This window comes from Augochlora pura, chromosome 5 (genome assembly GCF_028453695.1).
Source record: "Augochlora pura isolate Apur16 chromosome 5, APUR_v2.2.1, whole genome shotgun sequence".
Taxonomy (NCBI): domain Eukaryota; kingdom Metazoa; phylum Arthropoda; class Insecta; order Hymenoptera; family Halictidae; genus Augochlora; species Augochlora pura.
Genome location: NC_135776.1, coordinates 929694 through 954564, shown reverse-complemented (window position 1 = coordinate 954564; position 24871 = coordinate 929694). Strand labels below are relative to the sequence as shown.

Below are 24871 nucleotides of genomic sequence, written 5' to 3'. Positions count from 1 at the left end.
CCGGGGGTGTAATCGAGTCGCGTCGCGGTCTCCGGATCGATGATCGGCGATCGCGTTCCCGTCCTTGGTCCCCGAGCTACCCTCTCCCATGGCCGGATAAAAATACGATCTTCCTTGTTCGCACGCGTGCATCGTTGACGGACGTTGCCGGCTTTGTGAGCCGAGCTGTGCGCGATGTGTCCTTTCGCATTTACAAGGCTGTTGCTTACTTTGCGTCCGACGGAGCACGAATGTCACGAAACTCGGCGAATATTCTCCGTCGATCTCTCTCTCTCTCTCTCTCTCTCTCTCTCTCTCTCTCGATCCACCTTGATCGTTCTTCATCCCTGGTCGCTGTCGCACGGGAGACGCGAACGCGACCGAGAGGGTTGAGAAACGATGGGAGGACGCGAAGGCCGTTCGATCTGCAGCCCTTGATCTCTCGGGCGTGAGAAGAATGTGTCGTGGACTCTCGTGCACCCTGCGTTCTCCGATGCTATCGGGCGAGGGGCGATCCTCTTCGCCTCTTCTTGTTCTCTCTTCTTCTCCCCGTCTCTCTGCCTCTTCCCTTTCTATTTCGACGAGTCCACGTGGCGAGAAAATGCCAGTCGGGTGGCCGCACCGTCGACTGCCAGAGTTTCGATAGACCCTTTGCATTCCGGATGCAATTCAGACAATTGCGAATTCCTGTTTCGCTCTTTCGAGACTTCCCTGAATTTCGTTTGCTCCAAATACCTGGAAATTGATCTATCAATCAGTGCAGCGATCGTTGGACCGCGGATATTATGCTTTTCTTTGCTAAATAGATACCGAAAGAATCGATATTTGGTTTTGGTATTCTTCAGAAATTTTCTTCCTTCATCACCCTTGCGAAACTAATGAAAATCTGTAGAAAGCGTCGGAAGCCCGGCAATAGCTATTAACATCCAGCAATATCTCGAATAGAACGAGATTACGTCGATCGGTCTCGGCGTTGGATAGGTGCTCGAGCCTCGTGTTTCCCCGCATATAATTAAATCTCGTTGTATCTCGACGATCTTGGCCCTGCCCTGCCCTGTCCTGCCCTGCCCCGCCCCGCCCAGCTCCGCCCTGCCCCGCCGCATTAAACAACCAGAATTAACGAGCACCTACGACGAGACGAGGGCCCGCGAAGAACACTGGAACCCGACGAGGAGAAGCAAATTGGAGGACGGTCCACTCGACGAAAGGGGGGAAAAAGAAAGGGAAAGACGCGGCGGACGGCGGAGAGGGGGGGAAGGGGAAGGGAGGGAAAACTGGGTTACTCGATTCGAATCGCGCGCTCCTTATCGGCGAAAAATGGCGGACAACTCGACGGGCGCTGTAGCGTCTCGCGGCGAGAACTTTCTTCCGTAATTTGACTTAATGGACGCTGGCTCTCTCCGCATTCCAATCGATTGTCCCCGTCGAACTTAAGCTCGTCGGTCGATTCGAACCCGAAACGAGCCGACAATCTTCTCCGAGTCATAAATGCATCTAATCCGTGGTCTACCTTTTAAGTTGGTTTAGGTATTGTTCAACGCCATTAATTACATCCCTCGTTGACTCCTGTATTTCTCGTTTTGCCACTGGTGTATTATATATCGAGTCGACCACAAATTTGCCTCACCTTTGTAACGCATGCGGATGTAAATTTAGTCGCGCGCCATTCTAACGCGCAAATCCCGTGTTCTGCGAAAGCGCGACGGGGGAATGAATTTTCCGCGAAATAAACGATCGTTAGGAGAAGGTCCCCGGACGAGGGACACAGATTATCGATCGCCGATACTCGAAGGAGCACATCGGCTTGTCCCTCCGTGGCTTTTCTGTACAGAAAGGAAACAGGAAATCGTCCTCGAAACGACTCGGCCATCGACAAATCCAATTTTATCGCGGTCCTTGGTGGATTACCCACGGGGAAACTGGTCGGGGGAAGCTCGTTGGGAAATTCGATTTCGCGGTAATGATTATACCCAGCATTGACTGTCGTTACCGTGGAACTTTCGCGATAAAGCTCGACTCGCTCGCGCGAGCAGCCCGCACACGGCCCCGGAACGTTCTCGATGCGACACGCCGCGCGCACGCCAGTCGATCGCGACCACCCTGCTCGATATCAAACGGATTTCCGATTTACCTCCTGATGAGCAAACTTTATCTCCTCACGGTCGGCAAAAATTTAAAGGCGAGCGCGTGCCGATGGGAACAGCTCCTCGCTGCGATCGATCGAAAAATTCTTCAGCCGTTTTCCTCTTATTTTTCGGTCTCCGTCGAATCACCCACCGTCGTTTCACCGACGATCTCTTAATCGACACCGTTTCACCGACGACAGTAATTAACCGACGCTATACTCGCCGGGCTCGCAGCTGTCGATTAATATGTAAGCAGATAAACAAACAGGAATCTAATTAACCGAATCGCTGGAAGGACGAAACGGTCGGGTTTCGGTAAAAATAGACGAAGAAGGCCAGAAGAGAAACGTATAATTGGAAAAGAAAGTTTTTATAACGAGGCGGAGATCGGTCGCGGCGTAAGTAGCTATTAAAAGGGACGCATTCTCCACGCAGAGTATGGAAAACACTCTATAAATATTCTATGAAGCCTTGATCGATACCGCGAATTATTCCCGCTGTTCGGACAAAGACGCGGCGCGGCGATCTATACTCGTAATGATTCCGGATCGCAGCTCCGTGAACACCGTTCCCCGCTGATCCTGCGATATCTATTTCTGTTTCAGACTTTCAGAAACTCGAACGTGAGGCGCGGATATGCAGGAAGCTGCAGCACCAGAATATCGGTGAGTGTGATCCTAATTAACGAGCACAAACGACATTGTCGAGAGAGTCCTCTCTAGATGTTTCCACGACCGTCTGACAAATGGCACACGTGTTGCGTCCTGCGTCTTGCGTCGCGGCGCGCCGCGCCGCGTCGCGTCGCGTCGGGCCAGTAGATACGGTCGATTTTCCTCGGACACGCAGGCGCCTGCGTTTCTTGGCCGAGCGAACTTTTTTTTTTCGCTGAACAATCGGCCGATGTTTTCCCGCAAAGTCCATCGTCTTGCACAAAATTTCGAAGAAACATTAAAGTGGATGTTCCAAAGTAGATCCCCTAACAAATTATTGCGATTGGAAATATAATATAAAATTGGCAATATAAAATAATTGTCCCAGGTTATTCTCCTTTCCGTCGACTTATTTCGGTCGCTTGTACCACGAGTTTGGAAGCAGCCTGTATATCGCGATTGAATTGTTCCATCTTAATGTACGAGACGATTCCCAAGAGCGGGGGAAATACTTGGAAATCGGAGCGAAGGAGGGCAAGAAAAGGGGTAGGCAGGCACACCGACTGTCGAAGCTGGACAAGTGTAAAAGCGAATTCGCCGGCCGCCACCCTATTTCCATTCGCGCGTTTATTCACTTTCCTTGCTTTATTGGATTCCAATATCGCCCACTGGTTATTTCCTCGCTTATAATTTCCATCGTTAGCTCGGCTCGGCGCGGTTCGGCGCGGCGCGGCGTGGCGCAGCGACATCGGGTCGATAGAGAGCTTCCACGTGCCCTTTGCCACGCTCCGCGGAATATGTTCCCACCACCCAGAAAACCGCCCTTTTGACGCTGCCGGCCTGCCTGCCTGTGCCTGCCTGCCTCGGCCCAAGCCAATTTCACAGTCGACGAAGGGAAAACGAGGCCTGCGAATCCGGCGGTCGACGGTTTCCGCGCCGAATTCCCGATCTTTCAAAGCAAACTAGTCTTGTCAGTCTGCGAAAAGCCAGCCGGAATATGCTCCACCTTTCTCTCTAAGCTTGCGTCGTTTTGGTACGAGCTTGAGTATTTTTCCATCCACGATTATTAACGCTAAACTCACCGTTTTCTTATTTCATAATTCTGCAAACTCGAGAGACTCTTTAATAGTGACAATAATATGTTATAATAGTAGCATAATACTAATCGCTATAATAATAATAATAATATCCAGCATGCCAACGACGTGCTTGCTTATATCAATGGGGTTCATATCCATTAGTATTTAAATAATAATGATTTAAGTAGTCGTAGAAACAGTCTGCAGAGGAATCGGGTTTCCTTTGGTCAGGTCAGTCCTCGCCTCGCCCCGGTTCGTTCCAACGGGAAATTAGCATAGGTCGGAGCGCCGTATATTCTCGGTTTACTTGTTCACGCCGCGCCGAGCCGCGCCGCGCCGCATCGCGGAAACTATACCCGGAGACCGGCTGCGAAGTTCGTCCCGGGGCCGAACCGCGAAACTTTCCGCGCGACACACGTCGGCCCAGCCTCGTTTACGACTACTATAAATCTGACATATGCACGCTGCCGTCTCTCCCGCTTGCCAACGATATTTTTGCGAGGCTCTTGGAACTGCCGGCCTGAAAAATACGACGGCGTGCGTATTGTCCTTAGATAGGGACGCGTTCGTTCCCCCGTTGCGTTCCGTTACATTACTTTACGTTACGTTACGTTACGTTACGCTGCGTTACGTTAGGTTACGTTTTATATTCCGTCCAGTTCTAACCCTCCTACGGAATCGTCTCTGCTAAAAGAAATATCTCTACTAAAGTACCCGATGCAGCTTGGCGAGCGAAGCTAATAAAACTAAAGTGTTGCGCCCAACAAATAAAACTGCATCTGCGAATTATGTCCGGGACGCGCGCGGAACTCATTTCGCAACCGGTTTCGTCCCCTATTTCTCGTCCGCGTCGGTTTCTTTTTCGCTATCGCGACGATTTTCGACCGGCGCTCCTCGCAGTTTCGTCTAAAACATTTTTGCAATTACACCCCCGGAGAGCAATGTTATCAAAAGTAAACCAAGAGTTTTCTCCGAAGAAACCACCGTCGCGAAAGCAGCGACGATTGATCGTCGAAGCGGCGACGTTTAGCCAATGATATCGCCGGCCGTGTTCGTTAATTTCTCAAAGGCGCACCGCGGCCACTTAAGCAGTCCGGCCGCCATGAGCAACCTATTAAATCACCGTTCAGATGATTCCAATTAATCCGAGGCTACCCGGACCAGGATTCCTCCCCGGGGACTGGTCGATCCGAGATCTACAGGGTGGCTCGCGTGCGCGACGGTATCCTCGGTGAATCAGTCGTGCACGCGAGCTGTCCTGGAAACAGCTAAACCGTTCGATAACTATTGCCGCCGTTGGATCGCTTTATCCGTGCTCATGGGGAGACATGTCAGCTTCGGAGAACGCCGATCGTGTCCCGCGTTTCCACCGTTACGCTGGATTAGAAAATGCATAGCAGAGGTTTCTCGTTATTTTGACTGGCTTGGCAATTCTAATGTTAAACACGCGAAACACCTTTTGAAGATCGCGCGTAGATAGAAATAACGTGGACCGTAAAATAGCTTGGTCGTTTCGTTGTACACGTCGACTGTAGTCGTTAAACGCGCTCGAAGTTTCCAGACGCGGATCGGAAAATCTTTCGGCGGATCTCGAAATGATCTCGGAGCGGTGGTTTTTCCGGAAAAAGGCGTGTACGCGGAACAAACGAAATTTGGCGGAACCGCACGTGCGCTTTGATTAGCGGAACTGCAACCTTGAACCGATGGCGGCGGTGTTCGCTTGCAATACTGCGCCGAAACCTGCGCTGGCCGCGAGCCAATCGTCGACGTCGCCAGGGCTAGAGAAATTTCTCGGCCGTGCCAAGTAAGGCTAGACGGAATTTTTCTCTTTCGCCTCGGCTTTCGCGGGTCCTCCGCCGTCCTCGTCTCTCTCTCTCTCTCTCTCTCCTCTCTCTCGTTTTTTTGTCGAATCCGCGAATCTTCTCGGAGAAACGTCGATCGTGCATTGATTCGAACGAGATAACAGGTGCCCACCTCGGTCTCTCCTCGTCCTCGAAATAGAATCGATCAGCGCGTGGATAGAGTCTGAAGAGACTCGAGTTTCGCAGACCTTTCAATCGCTCGCGAGCCGGATCTTCCCCTCGACAACAAATTCGCGCGAATAAATGAAGGAACCCAATCACAGCCGCGATAATCGCGTCGCCGAGTTCCCGGCAATCTTCCGGAGAAGACGCGGTTCTAATCTTTCGCGGACGGATGTCGACGGTAGTCTCCTCTCGTTTCTCTTTATTCGCGTGTACAGCTTCCAGTTCCTTTAGCGTGCCAACAATATTAGAAATTACACGGTTGCGCAAATCGGTAAAGAACTTGGACAGAACGTGATCAAATATCCGCGGAAGCATAGTTGAACATTTTCATCTTTCGAGAACAGCAATAGTCGACTGTCTAACTGCCGGCACAATATTCTAATAAAGAACAGCCGGCGTTCGAGTGCTGAAAGAAGACAGCACGTGTGGCAGATACCCGATTGAAAGAGATCGAAAGTGTCGGCTCGAAACCCGGTGAGCCAAGGTGTTAAAAACATTTTGTCTAGTCGATCACCGTAGGATGAATGCTGTCCGGCGATGCTAGAGAGGGAGAGGACCAAAGAGAATTTCATAGCGACACGGTGGATAGAAACGGGAGAAGGTCGGCGGTGGGCGACGACAGATCCCGCGACTCGGCAATTAATGTTTTTATTAATCGATTGAATGGAACGGAAATCGGCGCACGAGAACGGCATTCGGCGAAACGCGTCCGTGAAAGGACACGCTTGGCCGATTATCCGCCGTCGAGGCTGCGGCCGGTCTTTTATTTGTTTGCGAGCGAATTTCATTGAACCGGCGACCTGTCACGAATCCTTTCTCGCGGCTAGCACCGACCCAATCGAAACTGTCACGCTGCCCGCCATCCTCTCTCTCTCCCTCTCCCTCTCTCTTTTTCTCTCGTTTCTGTTTAAAGGCCATTAATCTGGCTTCTCGGTGACTCTTGTACCGCAGAAACATCTGGCGAGCCTCCTCGAGGCAATCGCCGGCTGCAATTTGCGATTCCGCTTTTCTCGATGACAAATGTCGCCGAGTCCACACTGTCCGTGCTCTTCCGCGTTTTCACTTGCACTCGGGGGTGTCGTTCCGGCGCTCTCCGCCCTTCTCGATGCTCGTGATACCTTGCGAGCTGGATTTAATCGTCGAGGTTCGTTTTTAACCACTTTAACGCTAGGTTTACGGGACTCGTAATGATGAGCACTGATTTTTCCATTTACGTTATTAAAATCTTGGTGTTACATTAATTACTTCGGCGCGTCCACCTTTGTGGATGTACGCCAACGATCCCGAGGACGGCGCAAGCAAAGAGGCAGACCAAAAACGAGCTCCCGACGGTTGCCGTTTCCGCGAGGCTCCCGGTCGGTTTAACATCGAGCGAAGTGTTCGCGAGTGGAGAGGCTGTTCGCGGTGATCGCCTTCGCATAAAGAGCGTCGAATCGTCTGCGATCCATCGATCCCTTTTATCGGGTCTCGTGCGTCTCCCGGTGATGGTCGTAGCCTCGTCTAGCATCTTGGAATCCGGCGAGGGTCGAGAGCGTGCCGGAAAGGCGGTAGATCAATACTCCGGCATCCAGTTTCCGCGTTCCTCCGTCGCATCGGTGGGCCAGGATCCCTTCCGCGGCTCGTATTTTCATTCCGTGATCAGCCTCGCCCTCTCTCTATCTTCCTCTCTCTCTCTCTCTCTCTCTCTCTCTCTCTTTTTCTCGCTAGCTGGCAATCCCTGTCAAAATAGAACGAGGATCGATGCACGGGTGCCTTCATCCCTCTTCTTGTTCCCAGTTCCAGTAAACTCGCGGGGAGATTGATCGACGTCGATCGTTTCGCTTTCCTCCGAGGGAATCATCTGTTCCCGACAAGGCCGGAGGAATCGATTGACGGATGACGAAGGGTTCGCTGAACTTTGGACACCCGGTGACCCGACTACAATCATTTTTCCCGCGTTGTCCCTCGGCTTCGGAACGCGAACGCGGCTCGTTTACGCGATTTACAAGTCGTCGATTATTGTCTCGAAGACGAGGGGCGACGCGAGAGAAATTACCTCATTCTCTCTGGCTTATTCTCTCGCGGTTTCCATCGCGAACGATTCTTCTTTCGCGCGTCTTACCGGGGACGTCTCGTATCGCCGACTATTCGGCCGAGAACCCGGAGGGTGCTAGAGAAATTAGACGGCCGATATCTGCCGACAAAAGCCATCCCTGACTCACCGAACAGTCGCTGTCGGGCCGACTCCATAATTCATAAGGGAGGAGAGGCAGCCGGGTTTCTTTTATTCATCGTAGAGTTCTATCGCGCGTCGCGACGCGTCGACTGGACGTGACCGATGAGTTACCGTGTCCTCCTGCCATCCGCGCGACCCGTTTCCATCGCGCCGTGCACCGGCGGCTTACTACGTTCGTACCAGTCAACAAGTGATACCTATCGATCCTCCTCGACCGTTTCTCCCTGCTAACCCCCCTTCCCACGGTCTTCCCGAGAACCTCTTCTTCGCGCACTTTCCCATCGATGTATCGTCGATCCACGAAACTCCGGGAAAATTCTCATCCCGGAAAACCCGCTCCCGAACACGCCTACCAGCCTCTCGCGTCTTTGCGGAGCCTGATCTCCGTGGCGTCTGATCTTCAACCCTGATCCTTATTGGATCGGCCCAGGGTGTCAAAGAGCCGGCATCCCTCCGCGAAGGGATGAAAGCCCCGGCAGAGACAGCTCCGCTGGTCCTGCCGGAGATCAATGACTCGAGTGCTGAACAATCGATGCGGTTCGAAGTTCGCTGTATCAACGGATCAATAATCGATGGCGTTTGATAAACGTGACTCGACGGCTTCCGGAAACCGAGAGAGCACGGGAGTGAGGGCGAGAGAGAGAGAGAGAGAAAGAGGGCGAGAGAGAGAGAGGGAGAGGGAGAGAGACGCGAGAGTAACCGGCGTAAGTATCGATCCTGGAAGCCACACCTCGACGCAGCGCGACTCGACGACCCCGCAGCTACGCGTTTTCGCGATTATGCTCGTATTCCTCGTGGCCCGGGTTCTCCGAGATGGGCCCCGCGTCGTCGATCCGCCTCCTCGAGTTTCTTCCCATCCGCAACGGTCGCGAATTATTAGCAGAAAGTTGGTACAGGGCGACAGCGAAATTCTGTGGCCAGGGATCGAGGCTGAAAAGAAGACTCTTCGTCGACTAGAACAGCTCCGCTGGAACGACGACGCTCGCTCGTCGCGCAGATTCGGCCCGCGGCCCCACTTGACATTAATTAAGGCCGGATCGTTGAATTGTATCGCGGTAGATGTCTCTTCGTTGACCTTAATGAACGATCGAGAAGGACTGTCGCCGCGATCGGAAACCTTCCGTCGCCGTGGACTTCTTTGTGAAATATTCTCGAGACGTTTTTCCGAGAGCTCCTTCACTCTGTGGCGTCCATAGTGAACGATTAACACAGGGGACTGACACCTTGCCGCACTTCGACGTGTCCGACTATTTTTCTTCCAATGATCGATTAGAATCGGAGGAGTCGCAATCGCAGAGTGTACGACGGAATACTCGAACGTCTCGGGTCGCTTTAGCGCTTTTGTAATTCCGTACGTTGGTTAATTAAAAAAAAAAAAGAAAACGCCGGTCTACGCGTACGTATAGAGGGGCACGAGTAAAAAAGAGAGTTAACAAAGGAGCGGTCCTTCGGAAGGGTAATTGGTCCGCGCAGCTCCGAGCATTCGGACAAAAATCCGCGTCCCTAATGGCGTCGTTCGTATGCGCCGCGCCGGCCACGGCCACGGGTCGCGCAATTTGTTCAACGACCGTGAAGATCGTTTGCAGGATACCGCGACAATTTTCCATCCCCGTCTTCGTTCCGCGACGTTCCAGCCTCCCACGTTCGCGTATCCGCCACTTTGCTCCCTATGGAGCAAACACTCGTCCCGCGAATGAAAAACGGCCGGTCGTTAGGGGATGCGCCTCGTCGCTGCGTTACGCGAACCTCCCGAACATCCCCCGTTTGCGGAAACTTCGGCTCGAACATAGGAATCAACGAGGACGCTCACCCGAGAACTGGGCCCCTGCACTTTTATTCGAACCGCGTCGATCGGTTGGCGAAACGCGCGACAATTATTGACGGGAATTGCAAACGGAATTTTACGAAATGAATTTGGTCTGCGTCGGAAGAAATTGCAGGTCTTACGCTCGTCGCCATGGGAAATTCGTCTTCCATGCCAATATGCCTTGTGTAAGGTTACAAGTGGCAAGAATTACAGCGAACGCGCAAAAATAGAAGTTGGAAGGCGCTCCGGACCGCTAAAGCTTCAATTATATGCGCGGCTGTAATTATAAGAGGGTAGGATTCATTGACTCTTACCACTTGACACGATCAACGCCGAGCGAGCATTAATTGGCTGTGCAAATAAATCGCTCGTGTGCAGACTAAATAGAATCACGGTGAAACCTTCGATCACGTTCTGCGCTCAGACGGAGCGATTGTTTCGAACTTTTTACTTTGCGTACGAATACGTTTGTATGATAACGTATGTCATTTGTATAAGTAGACTGCGGATTTTTAAAAGACAAGGGCTATATAAAAATGTCGAAAGATGAGTCCAGTTAGATGAATACAATGTCAAAAAACGAGCTAGCACAGAAATTGCTCAGCCTACAATAACCGGCTCACTACCCTATCGCACCTAGCGATGCATTTATTATAAGTACACGAAATCCGCAGTCTATCCGCAAGTAATGCAATTTAAACAAGGTAAAGAGATTAGAGGGCTCGAAAAATGTGGCTTGCGCGAACTTCTCGACTAACAGTTTCCCGTCGCTTTCTGTTCCAGTGAGATTACACGACAGCATACAGGAAGAGAACTGCCATTACCTCGTGTTTGACCTGTAAGTAGAGCCGACGCGTAACATTAATCATCGATAGGATCGAAAGTTTGTAATCGAGTCGACCGGGCTTTCCGTGGGTCGGTTCGCCGACCCCCGCAGGCCCCACGCGAATGATCCACGGAGTCTGCGGCGGTCGGGAGCCAACTTTAATCTAATTCCTATCGGAGAGTTGGCCCGCCAACCCGCCTCCTTCCGATCGGTGAATCCCGTGGCCGGTTAAAATTCTCGTTGGCTCGAATGATGGAAGCCCCGGGCGACTCCGGGCGACGCCGGGGCCCGTCGACTCTCCCGAAACGCTCGTGAACCCTCCGCGAGCGAATCTCGAGTCGCTCCGTTCTTCCTTTTGTCCGCTCCCCGGAGATCAACTTGCCACTCCCGCCACCAATTTTTCTGATTTTATCCAGGCCGCGGAGAGCAACCGGCGGTCCCGGATCCTTCATTTATCTCCGCTAACGCGTTCACTGCCCCGAGCAAACTGTCCACGAGCCCGCGTTAATTTATTAACGGCAGACATAATGTTTATCGCAGAGACCCTCCGTCTCCGTTCGATCCTAACAGCTGACCCTTGGCTACCGTTCGAGACGCGACCGCGTTCGAATCCTCTTTAGTCCGGAGACGTTGATCGATTGAGCTCGATAAAAAAAATGAATTCGATGAACGAGTTCGATTCCCGATTCCCGTGGAACGAGTTCCTTCGATCGATGTGTCTGTAACGTAAAGAGATAAGAGGTAAAGAGGTACGTCACCTGGTCCATTTTCCAGAGTTACCGGTGGAGAACTGTTCGAGGATATCGTCGCGCGGGAGTTCTACAGCGAAGCAGACGCCTCTCACTGTATTCAACAAATCCTGGAGAGCGTACACCACTGCCACCACAACGGAGTCGTGCACAGGGACCTGAAAGTACGTACCAAGACTAGAGATAATGAATATCGCGTTTAGGCTGATCGAATCGGCTGAAGGGAACACTCTTTCGGCGCCGCGGCGTCTCGCGTCGAGCTATTCGAACGGTCGACGATGGTTTCCGGATACTTTGACCGATTGATGACGTACAGGTCGCTCCAACGATGATCGAACCTTGCTGTTAGGTGTAGACAAGCGATTCACGAGCTACCGATCATTAAAACGTTAATCTTTGCCATTCGAACGTCATAATTCACTTTGCTCGCTACCAGCTTATTATAATTATAATTACATCAATATTAAAATGAAGAACGCGGTACACGGTGGGTTCCAGCGTTGAAAAATCGTTTGCTTTGGAGCGACCGGTATTCCCTTCCGTGGGATTCAAATTGCTGGAAATTCAGTTGAGAGAGTCGCGAAGGAAACGTGGGTGGTAGTCGAAACGAGAGGAAAATTAATCCGTCTTTCGACGAAGGAAAAATAAGAGAGAGAGAGCGAAATAGAGGGGGAAGAGGGGAGAGAGGGGGAAAAGGGGGCGCAGGAAAAGTGGCGTTTCATGAAAAACTGAAAAAGTCGCGCAGATGTTGGACCAACAATGTGTGTCAAGCATCTCGCGTGTACAAGGCGGACCAAAAGACGTGCTCGGGCTTTTCATTTGGCGGGACCTTTAGAAAACGAAGCAAAGAGAACACGCGGACGCCACGCGTAGTTCCTTTTGGAGGAGCCGCGACACGATTTTTGGAGCACCCTGTACCCGCGCCGCGGCCGGATTGATCCGCAGCAGGCTCGCGTAAATCCGTGGACGTAAGGCGAGCCGCATATTTCCCGCTTCCAGATATCGTGGTTTACAGTTTCAAGCGTCGATATCTGCTCGGTAAATCGCGCCGCGACATCCCTAAGCTCGTATTTTCCATCGAAAACTTTTCCGTGTGATTCGTTTTGCGCCCTCGCTCCTCCTGCCTCGTCAATTCCACCGAAAGCTAACCCTCTGCTTTCCGCCACGTGCTTTCTTGCTGGGTACGCACGAGTTAATAGAACGTTGTCTGGCTCCTACACGTTCTAGATTAACCCTTTGAGAGACTAAAGCGCGGCTTAATAATCGCGTTGCTCGATTATACGCGGTATATCCAAGATTGAATCGCGGCCAAATTAAATGTCGTTTACCGTTTCGTTTTTCATTGAATAAAAGGACTGCTTAGTTATTATTTAATATCAAAAATACGACTGGCAATTTCAGAGATCCTTAGATATAGAAATATTTAATACGTTAGCAACGACGTATCGTCGATATGTGGCAAGTGAACGCGCGATCGTGACGCAATTCGCATGGAAGTCTAGTCGACATATTTGATCGCCGACGAGACCCCGTTTCCTGTTTCAGCCCGAGAATCTGCTGCTGGCGAGTAAGGCGAAAGGCGCGGCTGTGAAATTAGCGGACTTCGGTTTGGCGATCGAGGTGCAGGGCGACGCACAGGCATGGTTCGGTAAGTGGACGCTCGTAAACTACAGGCTGACCCCGTTCCGTGGCCGCTGGTTAGCGAAACCGGCGCGCCGCGGCGGCTCGCAACGCGCCTCGAGCGAAACGATCGATTCAATTGGGATTCCGGGGGTTCGCGGGCCATTTGAGTCGGTTAGACGGATATGGTGGCGCAAGCGACAATTGATAAAGTTGCTACAAATTAACGCGAGTCGAAATTAATTTTACTCTAAATCGACTCGACTCTAAATTAACCGAACCCGAAATTGTCCTCGCGATAAATTAGGAGAATGTCCCTTACGCCGCTATGATTTCAATAACCCGCTCGTTTGAGAAACGTTCCTTTCGTCCATCTAAACCCGGAAGAACGCGAGAGGGATCGGACCAAGAAAATAGGACGGAAAATAGGAAGCTTTCTGGGAGGCGGAACGGTTGCGGCTCGATTTGCAAAGCAAGCAGGGAATTAAATAGAATCGGGCGAGGCAAAAGGGGCGGCGGGAACCGGCGCTGGCGGCTCGGCAAATTTACGCGACGAATGAACGCGGCGCACGGTTTGTTCAGCGCGGCTCGCAACATTTCCGGCGAGCTCGAACGCCCGTCCGACGGATTTGCACGGTGTCGCGATGGAAATTTGACCGGCGACAAATTTTCCATCGCGCCGGTCACCACCCCCCCGCGCAGTTTTTCCGTGTCGTTTAATGCGTCGGATCGCGCTGTTTCGCGCCGTTTCGCGTCGTTTCGCGTCGCGACGTCGCGCGCGCCGTCCCCCTTTATGGCTCGTCCTCGTTCTCCTGTCTCCTCCCTGACCTCCCTGCCGTCACGGAACGCTCCCTTCCCCCGAAATCCTGGCAGGGGGATTTTTTTTTTACGTCGCCGGAGTCTCAACCCCGATTACACCCCGGCAAATCCAGGGCTGAAAAGAAAAACGCCACAAGTCGCAACTTCGAGAAATATTGAGTTAACGTATCGATTCAACCTTAAACGCATGCTACAAACTGTGAAGAAAATTGATCGGTTTAAGAAACTACTAATACGAAGCGGTCGGTATAGGCGACAATATCTCGGAATTGAAAAGACGCGACCTGCGGCGTTCTTCCTTGGAATTGCCGAAACGTTCGCTGACCTCTGACGGAGCCGCCACGGGGTCAACACTGCCGCGAGGGATCGATAGGATAGCGTAGATTGCCGCGCGTAGCGTGGCTCACGTAAGAATGAATCTGTGAAATGATCTATGGGAAAGGTTTCGCCGGGACGCCCGGTTACCTCAGCCCGGAAGTGCTCAAGAAAGAGCCGTACGGCAAGCCGGTGGACATCTGGGCGTGCGGTGTCATCCTCTACATCCTCCTGGTCGGTTATCCGCCGTTTTGGGACGAGGACCAGCACCGGTTGTACGCGCAGATCAAGGCTGGATCCTACGACGTAAGGAACCCCACAGCCAAAAAAAAACATTGTTCGACGCGTCCGTTTCTTCTCTTCCTCGCGCGAACCCTGTCGTTTGTTTCTCGAAAGCGGGCCGGAGAGCTTCCTCCGCCTCTTCCTTTCGAGAAACAGAGCACACGGTGCACAGAATACTGTCTGATCGTCTGATCGTCTCTCGTTCGTTGAAACCGATAGTACCCCAGTCCAGAATGGGACACCGTCACGCCGGAAGCCAAGAACCTGATCAATCAGATGCTGACGGTGAACCCGAGCAAAAGGATCACCGCCAGCGAGGCACTCAAGCACCCATGGATCTGCGTAAGTCAACCGTCCAGTCAACTTATTATTATTATTATTATTAACGCAGCTGATAATATCTTTTGTATTTTACTTTGATTTCTGCTGCTATCTATTATCCAATCACGTTGATTTATCGTTCGAGAGATCTCATTTAAAAATCCTGATGAAATTCTGCGGTCGAAAATTCGAGCCGCTCGCGCTCGTATACAAGAGTTCTTGGTGACGACATGCTGTTTTCTTGTGTTACAGCAACGGGAGCGTGTCGCCTCGGTCGTCCACAGGCAAGAGACCGTGGAATGTTTGAAGAAATTCAACGCAAGGCGCAAATTAAAGGTGAGTGGCTGCCCAAAAGCTGTTCTAATTAAACGATCCGGCGATCGGCCGACCGGGACTCGTAATTAGAGGACGGTCACAGGGCCGAGGGTTCCTCGATTAATGAAATTCAAGGGGGGTGGAGAGCCCCTGCGTCACGGTTCCGCGACTCGACAGAAACTACCCGGCGAAACTATAACGATTACACGCGCGAGTTTCGACGCCCGAGACGTCGCGTCGCGTCGACTCTTGGGGCCTGTTAATCTTCCGAATTATCTTCGATCTAGAGCATCGATTGACGCTTTAAAAATGTTACAAGGTGTTTCGTCGTCCGCACGCGTGAATCGATTGTCGTTCTATAACGAAGAACGCGAGAACAAATTATCACCTAAAGTTTTCCTCCAATCTTCGTTGACTCCTGCATTGGAGGGACGAGCATCTATCGTGACGCACTATTGAATCGTTCGTAGAAGATTCGAGCCGATCCATAGATCTCGCGGGTCCCGAAGCCCCCGGGCCGTCGCTGGCATTGACCGATGGCTATCGGTTCGTTTGCGTATCGTTTCGATGATGTTTGGCCTTGTTAATCAATTGCAAAGCACAACGGGGCTCGTCCGGTGCAATAACGAAACCAGGAAGAGTCCAGCCGGCCGATTAACTGCCGAATATACGGAATCGATTCCGCGTCGCTGCACCCGCCCCCCTCTCGGCGCCCCTCCGCGCCCCCGCCGGCGCGTCGGGATCGACAAACTCTAGAAACTCGCAGTTTACACTGCACAAAATGTCCCGACACTCTTCCGCCGTTACTCGATTACAGCCAGAAGAGTTAAATGAAATTTCCGGCGCCGCTGGGACGTCGATCGACCCGACAAAATGGCGGACGGACAAAAGCGAACTCGATTTCGAGTTTCGAAACGGGCGGACCACCGGGCTTTCCGAGGGATCACGGTAGCATAACCAAAATCTCATTGTCAGGATAATATTGTTCCTGTCGTTTCGTGCAAATTTTTTTAAACAATTTCCAAGCGTCGTTAATTTCATTGAATATTTCCATCATTTTATAAATGATATTTCCGAGATACGATTGAAGCAGTTTCACGGTTTCGATGATTCTAAAATAAAAGACACGGTTGAAAAGAATGGTTAGGCGAGTCGGAGAGCCGAGACCGGTCTCTCCGGTGGCAGAGTCTCTTTCATCGAGAATTCGTGGATCCCCGCACGTCTGTCTCCCCTCGATCTCTCCTCGACGCCTGTTGCAATTGTGTGTACGAGCTCGAATTGCTGGCGGAATCGTGCGACACTCGATCCACAGTGAGTACATCGACGGTGCGAGTGCTGGGAGTCGCGGGAGTGCCTCGCGGTGTCTGCACGAGTTCGTTTCGAGCCAAGCACAAAGTGTCGAAGACCGTCGATCGTTTCTACCGTTCCACGGGATCCCGTGATCCCGCGGTTACCCAGGCAAAATTTCGAAACGGCGGCTCGTTCCGTGGCGCGCCCTTCGACCGAATATTCTCCCTAAAGAGGATGGACGAAGAAAAGTCTGCGGCGTAGAACAGAGAGTCTCCATGTTCGAGGGGTAGAGAGTTTCGAGTGGCACGAAGTTCCGGAGTGGCGCACGCTGTAATGCGATTCATTGGCTTCTGTCGAAGAACGGGCTGCTGGGACTATTCGTTCCTCGAGTGTCGTCGAGCTTAAGTCGCGAGGCAAAGGATTACAGTCTCGCGACGCGACAGAATTCGTCTCGGGCGGGGAACGGGTCTCCATTTTCGAGCCCGAACGCCCCGAGGAATTTCGATGCGATCTGGCCTGTGCCGCCTCGTCCCGCTAATTAAATATCGAATTTTAAAGTGCAATTTATTAGCCAGCCTCCGCGAACAAGATCAACAACGGCTTATCGGCAACCGTTTGTCGGTACGGTGTGCCCGCCTCGACACCGAACCTATCGCATCCTAAACCATTTATACAAACCCGCCGGCATTTTTATCGCAACGTGTACCGAGATCGAGGAATTTATTCAATTATTTTCTACGAAGGCATAGTTGCTAATTTATAATCGCGCGTCCTAAAAACCGAATCTTTCGGGCTGATTGTTACGGACGATTCGGTCTCTATAGACGCGTAGTAATATTTATGAACGCGTGACATCAGTTTTCCCATTAATAATGGAGCTGGCAATAGGTACGGTCATTTAGTGGACAAAAGGGATTTGTTAGGCCGATAAGGCGACGCTATCGGCTACCTGCAGAGACCCATCGGGTCGTTCGTCTTCTACCTGGCAGAGATTAAGCGAGCCGCGTAATAGGCATTCGCAGAAATACATCCCCAGCCCCGTTCCCAGTTAATCTGGTAAGCAGCAGACTTTTTCACGTTTTTCGGGGAGATCGATGTTCTCCGCAGTCAGTCGAAGGTGAGCAGTTGTGCGCGCGGGTACGCTCTCCGATCACGCGATCATTCCATTAGGAACGAATGTGATTAGTATTTGCGGTTAATACCGGTTTCTTCGACGCCGATCCCCCCTGGCGTACGTGCCACGATGCGTTTCCCGTTAATTAATTTGCCCCGGAAATTAGGTTTCGAGTTCAGTATCGCTCGCACGAGTGTCGTTTCTCTCGCCGTTTCGAACGGCACGCGCGCCGTTGCCGCGAGTCAAAATATTCCGAAACGTCGACGATGCTGTCCGGGATTTTCTATCCCGTGTCCGGATTAACGGAGATCGGGTGCCCGCGTCGCAACGGCCGTTTCGATTTATGACAAACGGACGCAGTCGCTCGATCGAAACGCCGCCTTGCCGCGAGAAACTGCGCGTCGTCGGCGGGCGGGGTTGTCGTTAAAGTGAAAAGTGCGAACCAACTACGAGGAAACTCGGCCGGCGGAAACGGCGCCGACAACATGAAGGGCTTGAAGAGCCGATTCTCGTTGCGCAGGCAACACCAGCAGCCGGCAGTTCCAGAGGTATTTCCAGTCTCATCGTGTCCCATTAATAATCAACGAATCATTGAGCAATTCACCGCGCCGCGTCGCGTCGCGCGCCGGGCTCGCTACCCTCCGGCCATTAACGAGAATAAATAAATAAACGGACCGGAAACCGGAAAGAAATATCGACGGCCTCGAAAATCCAAGGCTGCTTCCTCTTGATTTCTCTGCTCCGCAAATATTATGCGATAAGGGCTCTCTCTCTATCCTCTTCGGGCGTTTTTTCAATTGTCTTGACTCGTTTCGATTCATCTCGAATCGTCTTGACATAACCTTGATTTATCTCGAATCGTCTTGATCGTCGCCTCAAAACACTTCGATTCATCATGGATCGCTTCGAGTCGTCTCGAATCGTTCGGAACAATCCTGAATCGTCCGTTGCTTAACAAAAGCGGACGCACCAGTCCAGTTAGAGGAGAGATCGATAGATCGACTCGGTTAATTTGCATGACGAGTGTCCTCTATTGGGATCCGGCGCGAGACACGCGACGTTATCGCGTCCGAGCCGCTTCCTTTGCATCCCACAGTCTCGGGAACGGAAGAAATTGATGTTTTATTCATTCGAACCCTCTCCTCGAGAAGACCGAAAGTGTTTTCGCCTCTTTTAGCCCTGTTTCGTAAAGTTCTTTCACGCGGGGGCCTGTGCTCCGCGTCGATCCTTTCATCGAGGCTGGATAAACGTCGCCTCTCCCCGTTTCCTAGCGCGCTCGCTATAATTTATTCAGTAATTTACGACGTTCGACGACCTCGCGACGATACCGTTCCAAATAGCGAATTCAGCGATTCTCTTTCGCGCGAGTTTCAATACCGTTTACAAATTCTTTACAAATACCTTTACCTTCTCTACGGTAGAGAAGATCCGTAGAATTTTCTTCTACCGGTGAACTAAATGCGAACGAATAGAATTTCAGGGCAGAACGGTGCAACGGGTTGTGTCAGACGATCAGAGCTCGGTAAAAATTGTCGTCGGAGGGAGCGTCGCGTCGCGGAACGTCGGGGGACGTCTTGGGCTCCGTCAACGCGGGAAATTAAACGTCCCGGAACGTGTACCGGCTAAATAAAATTGCAGTTAAACTAGTTTGATAGCTTCCATCTCCGTCGCCCCCCCCCCCCCCCCCCCCCCCCCGCCCTTTCCTCACCGCGTCTGTTCTCTCGGCCTTCTGCCGGCCGGAGTTTTCATCAGCCGCGATCGAAAGTCGAGTTAATTAGAGCCGCGATACTTAACTTGTTACGCGGCGTTATTGCGCCATTCGCCGACTCGAATGAATAACAAAGCTCGAGTTACCTCACTTCTTTCTCTCTCTCAATCTCCCCTTTCCTTCTTTCTCTTGCTCGCTCTGCCTCCCCCCCTCCCTCCTCTCTCTTCCCTCTCTTCAGCTTTCTCGCTTTCTCGTTCGGTTTTCGCAAAACCGTTCACCGGTATTATTTTTTTTTTTTTTTTAATTCTCCGCTGTTCTCGTCGCCCGACCGCGTCGCGTCTCGTGTTTCTTGATTGATATTTACGGCCTCTGCTCGGGTTTCTGAACGCAGGCTGCTTCTTGTTCCCGTTGCTTTTGATGCATTGCGGCCCGCTGCAGGGTTCCCCTGCTCGCGCTCGATTCCTACAGGACGACTCAAAACTGATAGATCCTATCGAGATCGCGATCCTCGAGCGATGCGAGTCGGACGATATTTTACAACGATTATACCATTCTCGATTTTATGTAGGATAGATCGTGTGAATTTTATTTATTCCCTTCCTAATTATACGAGTAAGCCATCTCTTTTACTGAAATAAAATACAACAATTTTAAGTGGTTCCGAGGGCAACGGGTCAACAGGCCTCTTGAAGTCGAAAGTCAGTTGCTTTCGATAGCGAAATTTCAGAACAGACGAGATCGCGACGTTTTGCCCCTTCGATTCGATCGATTCCGAGTTAGAGTCGCGGTGGCAATTAAAACGAAGACGTTGCGACGATTTCCTCCGTCTGGTAACCAAGACGAATGATTCGGACGAGTCCCGTAGGTGTAGGTTCCCACGGCGAAACAAACTGTCCAAACATTAATATCAATGGCGTCTGGTAGGATCGAGAGAAAAGGAACACCTTGTAGATTGATACGAATGACTTCCTTGCCAGTTAATAGGTAACGAAGACGAATGGAACACGTTGTATACAGTCTGTTCTCTGTTGTTTGTCCGCAGGTCGCTATTCTGACGACCATGTTGGCGACGAGGAACTTTTCCAGTAAGTATGATGCACAGGGTAAGTACCTCCGGCCCTCTTCAGCGCTTCATGGACCACGACAGACAGTACTTTTATCATATATCTCCCATTAAATTTTACGCCCCCGCCGCCAACCCTTGTCTCTCTCTCTTTCTTTCTTTCTGTCGTTCTATTTCTGTATCTACTCTCCTCCACCCGACGTTTCTCTCTCACTCTCTCTCTCTCTCTCTATCTTTCTGTCTCTTTATACATTCCTGAATTCATAACCCATAAACCCACGTTGTTCGTCCGTCTTGCACAGACACGCATACATACGTAAACATCCCTCATTCTCCCTCCCCGTCTCTCTTTCTCTCTGTATCTCATATATTCTCTCTATACCTCTGTCTCTCTTTGTTTCTCCAATTCTCTCTGTTTCTTCCCCGTTCTCTCTTTCTCTCAATTTCGCTCCGTATATACGTATACACACGAACAGGCGTGCGTAGATACATATATACCGAGGATAGTTGTTCATCAGCCCTTTCGTTCTTTTGAAGAGGTGCTTCAAGACGTGGCCGCGCACGCAGCTTTGCTCCCCTTATTAAGACGTTAGCAGCGTCCTCCGGCGCAGAGGGTGGCTCGGCCCGGTGAGGGTGGCTCGCGTGCATCCGCCCCTCGGACGCGCCACCGCGCCACGAGCACACCCGGAGAAGGATTAAGTAGAACGAAGAAGATAGCGTTCGCCGGCCGAGTAAACGAATTTCCCTCCAAGTTCCGCGGGATCCGGTTAGGGGGGGCCGCCGGGGGGGCGACCGGGAAAAATTTTTTTCCCGTGTTTTCTTCTTCTTCTGCGGGGGGGGGGGGGGGGGGGCTCTAACCTCGGCCCCGACGAATTCTACCGACTACAACGCGCCAAAATTTTTCAAAACGACTCGAACGAGTTCTCGAGGGAGAGCTCGCGAGTCGCGACCTGCGGAGGATATTATTGGCTGGCGTAGAAAACTAGAAAACGTTGCCAACGCTGAACGAAAGTCACGGATAACAATTGCGAATAAAAATTGGAGCAGGCGTAGAATTAGAATTTTAATTAGGAAAGAATTCGGCTGGAATGGCGCGGAATCAGATTTTCGATTGGAGATAAAATTTAGCCATGAAGTTCGACTGTACCGGACAGCAAAAAAGAAAAGAATAGAACGATAGAGAAAGAGCGTGGCCACGTGACGAAGCACCGAGATCAGTCCTGCTCGTGCACCGAACGATTTAAACTCCCCGTTGATCCCACAGATCCATTCGATCGCGGAGCAGCGAGGTGAAATTTTCCCTGAGATTCGGCCTCGATCGTGACTCGAATGAAAAGCGTCCTCTCGATTTTCCTGTTTGGAGAAATCCTCCGAATTTCGGCCTCGCTGGCTCCGAGCGTCATTCTAGTCGTTCACACGCATATACTACATATTTACATAATATATACGTATATATGTATGTACGTATATACGTATCGTATATCGTATGCATATATATATCTATACATATATTCGCTATATATATATATACCCGGTGTACCTCATAGTCGATGCACTTGGCTCGCACACCTCATATCCTGCAAGGACTGTGCTACGTTACCCAGAAACTCTGTTCAGTTGTCTTCTCTCTTCTCTGTATCCCCGAATGATTCTACTCTTGGAATTTTTCTTTGGATCCTCTGAATGCGCCTGCTGCGTTACGATTTCCATAAATCCGTACCTATCGATATACATACGCGATCTCCAATCTCGACACCACTGAATTCTGGGTAACGCGAATCGTCGTCGCAGTGGACTCAAGCAGTTCTCTCGAATCCTCATTCACGCTCATCGGTCGGCAAGTAACCGGGCATCATGCGTCGGGTTCATGCTTCGTGTCATGCTTCGTCGCTTCAATAAATCGGCCACGAATTTCTAAATCGAAGCATCCCCTCTACAATGACACCTCGAAACTTGAAATGCGATTTTTTTTTTAGTCGTCTCGCGAATCAGAAGCGAGGACCAAGTTGGTTTGCGTGTAGCTCCCCGTATCGCTCCGAAGTAGCGTCGTTCAAAGTTCAATAAAGCGACTAAAAAAATCGTACATCAAAGTTTGAGGGGTCATTACAAAGGGGAGGCTTCGACGTTAAAATCTATATTAGGATCGGCCGTGAAAAAAAATGTCCAGCGTGTGCCTACAAACATTTGAGAATCCGTACCATCTGCCGGAAAGAGCGTGTCCACGATTTTCCATCTGTTGCATAACGCGGAAACACGTTGCGTGAAAAACGAACGACGCAAGCAAAAGTTCCGGGCTTCAAAACGAGTGCGGGTTTATCGTCGTGCGACGCGCTTTCGCGAAATGATAACAGTTCGATCGCGAGAGAATCCGCGAGAAATCGGGAACACGGCGTGTAACGCGTTTCGCACCGACTGCATCATGTCTTGAGCACCGAATACGCAACTGTTTCGGTCCACTAGCGAGAAAATTGCCCAGGAACTGTCTTGGCTGTGCCACCTGTGCGCTCGACGTTCAGTTATCGCTGAAACACGAGACGCATCGGTGCTACCAGACCTCTGTTCTATCGCGATGTTCCTGTCGCGATCACGGAACGTTTGCGATCCCATTTCGGTCGAGAAACACGAAGTAGATACTTCGTTGCCCTCCCCCTATCCGACGACGTTTAATTCACGGGACCGTCGAGGTATTTTTACACAGGAATAACGTCGCGCTCGTTTCTATATTTCCAGGGACGCAAACGTTCCGCGAAAGATCGGACACGAATATCGACGAGAGAGCGGTTCACGTCTGTGTTGTGTTCTCTGTGTACGTTCGTATATAGACACACACACGGAGAAGACACGCGCGCGCACACGCAGCAGAGAGACACGGAGATATGCATACGTACACACAAGCAAAAGCCCACTTGTTAGTTCACACAGCGTCCGTCCCTTACCCCCCCTGTACCATAGATGCTCGAACGAAACAGTATTATAATGTATTCTGTGTATCCGTATGTACCTGCCGCGCGCTCCTGCACTCGCCGCGCCCGGCGTGTACCTGTTACCGCGCCCTCGGCAGAGTGTACGAGCACCGCGGAAGAACCGTGTAACCCTTAGAACGCTCTAGCCCCGTATGTTTGATCGTGTAGAGAAGCATCTTGCATCCGTAGAACGGAGTTGGGCCTCGTTTCGATCGACCGCACCGATTCTATTCGGTCGTTTCGCCTCTCCAAGTATGTAGTCGGCTTGCGAACGAATCGAAATTACCATTCCGGCAACCCCATAGATCGCTAGAAGCAAGTAGAACGTTGACTTGATCGATTTCCAAAAAAACGATGGCAAATCTTTTTAGACGGTTGGAAAAATCCAGCGAATGCGGATAACTTTTTTTTTAAACCGGATTGAAACAAAGTGGAAGGCAGTGCTCGCGGATCGTTCGATTCGATTTTCAATCGATCCTTGTCGAAGCCCGACTCCATGTTTGAAACACCATACCCGGTACACACGGCAAGCCGACACTGTCAACCCGACACTGTCAACCCATCGTCACCCCGATTAGGCGACTTGACTGCGATTAATCTATGTATATTTCTCTTTACGTTCATCTCTATTACGTTTGACAGCCGCTTAATTTTACGGCGACGCCTCGATCGATCGGATCGCCTCTCTCGAATCGATCCGCTCGATCGAGGTGTTCGAACTGCGCGCGGTACACATATTCGTGCTCGAGGTACGATCAAGTAGGAACCGACTCGTCGTCGACGAGTATACTCGTCCACAGAGCAGACACGATAACACCGCGAACACGTCGGTAGAAGTAGAACAGGTCCTGAAACGGAGTTACCTTTAGTCGAGTATCGTTCGACGATGAAAGGGCGCTTCGTCTTGTTTTAGCTCGCCGATTCGCCGGTACTTACCGGTCGATTTCCATCGAGAAAAGCGGTTTATATCGTGGGAAACGATAAACATCGCGGGTATCGATTTGCATCGCGGTTAACGATCGATCCGAAGAATCGCACGAATTTTCGCGGGAACTTTGCATAAACACTGGCAGTTAGTCGAGATAACGATCGAACGGGGACAGGAGTTTTCGTACCGGTGGATCCATCGGTTTCCGAACACGGGAGAGACCGAGCTCTCTCCCTCTCTCTGTTTCTCTCTCTATCGCGGAAGTTTCGAAAGAAACGTAATTTCCTGGAGGAAATACAACGAGTCGGCGATGCTCGCGTGCGACTCGCTATCGCTCCCATCAAATAGTTTCGTTGCCGTGTAACAATTTCCGCGCGAAATCCGCCGTGCAAACACGAGCGGCCTTTCGTCGGCAATTTGTTTCACTTACCAGCTCGAGAAAACAGTCATCGATCCTCAGTTCGCCGCGTGTCCGCGGATTTCCGAAATTTTTCAACCTCGAGTCGCGGCGTTCGTTTATGCCAGTTCCCGCGAAAGAACGCTCGCCTTTGAGGGGAAGCAAAGTTGACATAGTCCGCGCAACGAGGCGAATCACGAAACGGCCGTCTTAAACGAGACGAATCACGAAATGACGATCCAAGCGGCCCGAGAACGTCGAGTTCTTCGATCTAGAAA

General features: G+C 51.2%; 1 protein-coding gene across 19 annotated transcripts in view; it reads left to right on the top strand.

Moving 5' to 3' along the window:
- Camkii (Calcium/calmodulin-dependent protein kinase II) overlaps positions 1-24871 on the top strand; it is a 94660-nt gene that overhangs the window by 35937 nt on the left and 33852 nt on the right. For 12 of the 19 annotated variants that reach the window (XM_078180258.1, XM_078180260.1, XM_078180259.1 and 9 more), the window contains exons 4-11: positions 2711-2770; positions 10667-10721; positions 11484-11622; positions 13004-13106; positions 14340-14518; positions 14714-14836; positions 15068-15151; positions 20285-20345. In XM_078180258.1, coding sequence (XP_078036384.1) covers positions 2711-2770; positions 10667-10721; positions 11484-11622; positions 13004-13106; positions 14340-14518; positions 14714-14836; positions 15068-15151; positions 20285-20345 — 804 coding nt within the window. The remainder of the gene's footprint in view (positions 1-2710; positions 2771-10666; positions 10722-11483; positions 11623-13003; positions 13107-14339; positions 14519-14713; positions 14837-15067; positions 15152-20284; positions 20346-24871) is intronic. The other 7 variants (XM_078180266.1, XM_078180261.1, XM_078180269.1 and 4 more) reach the window with 1 other exon arrangement.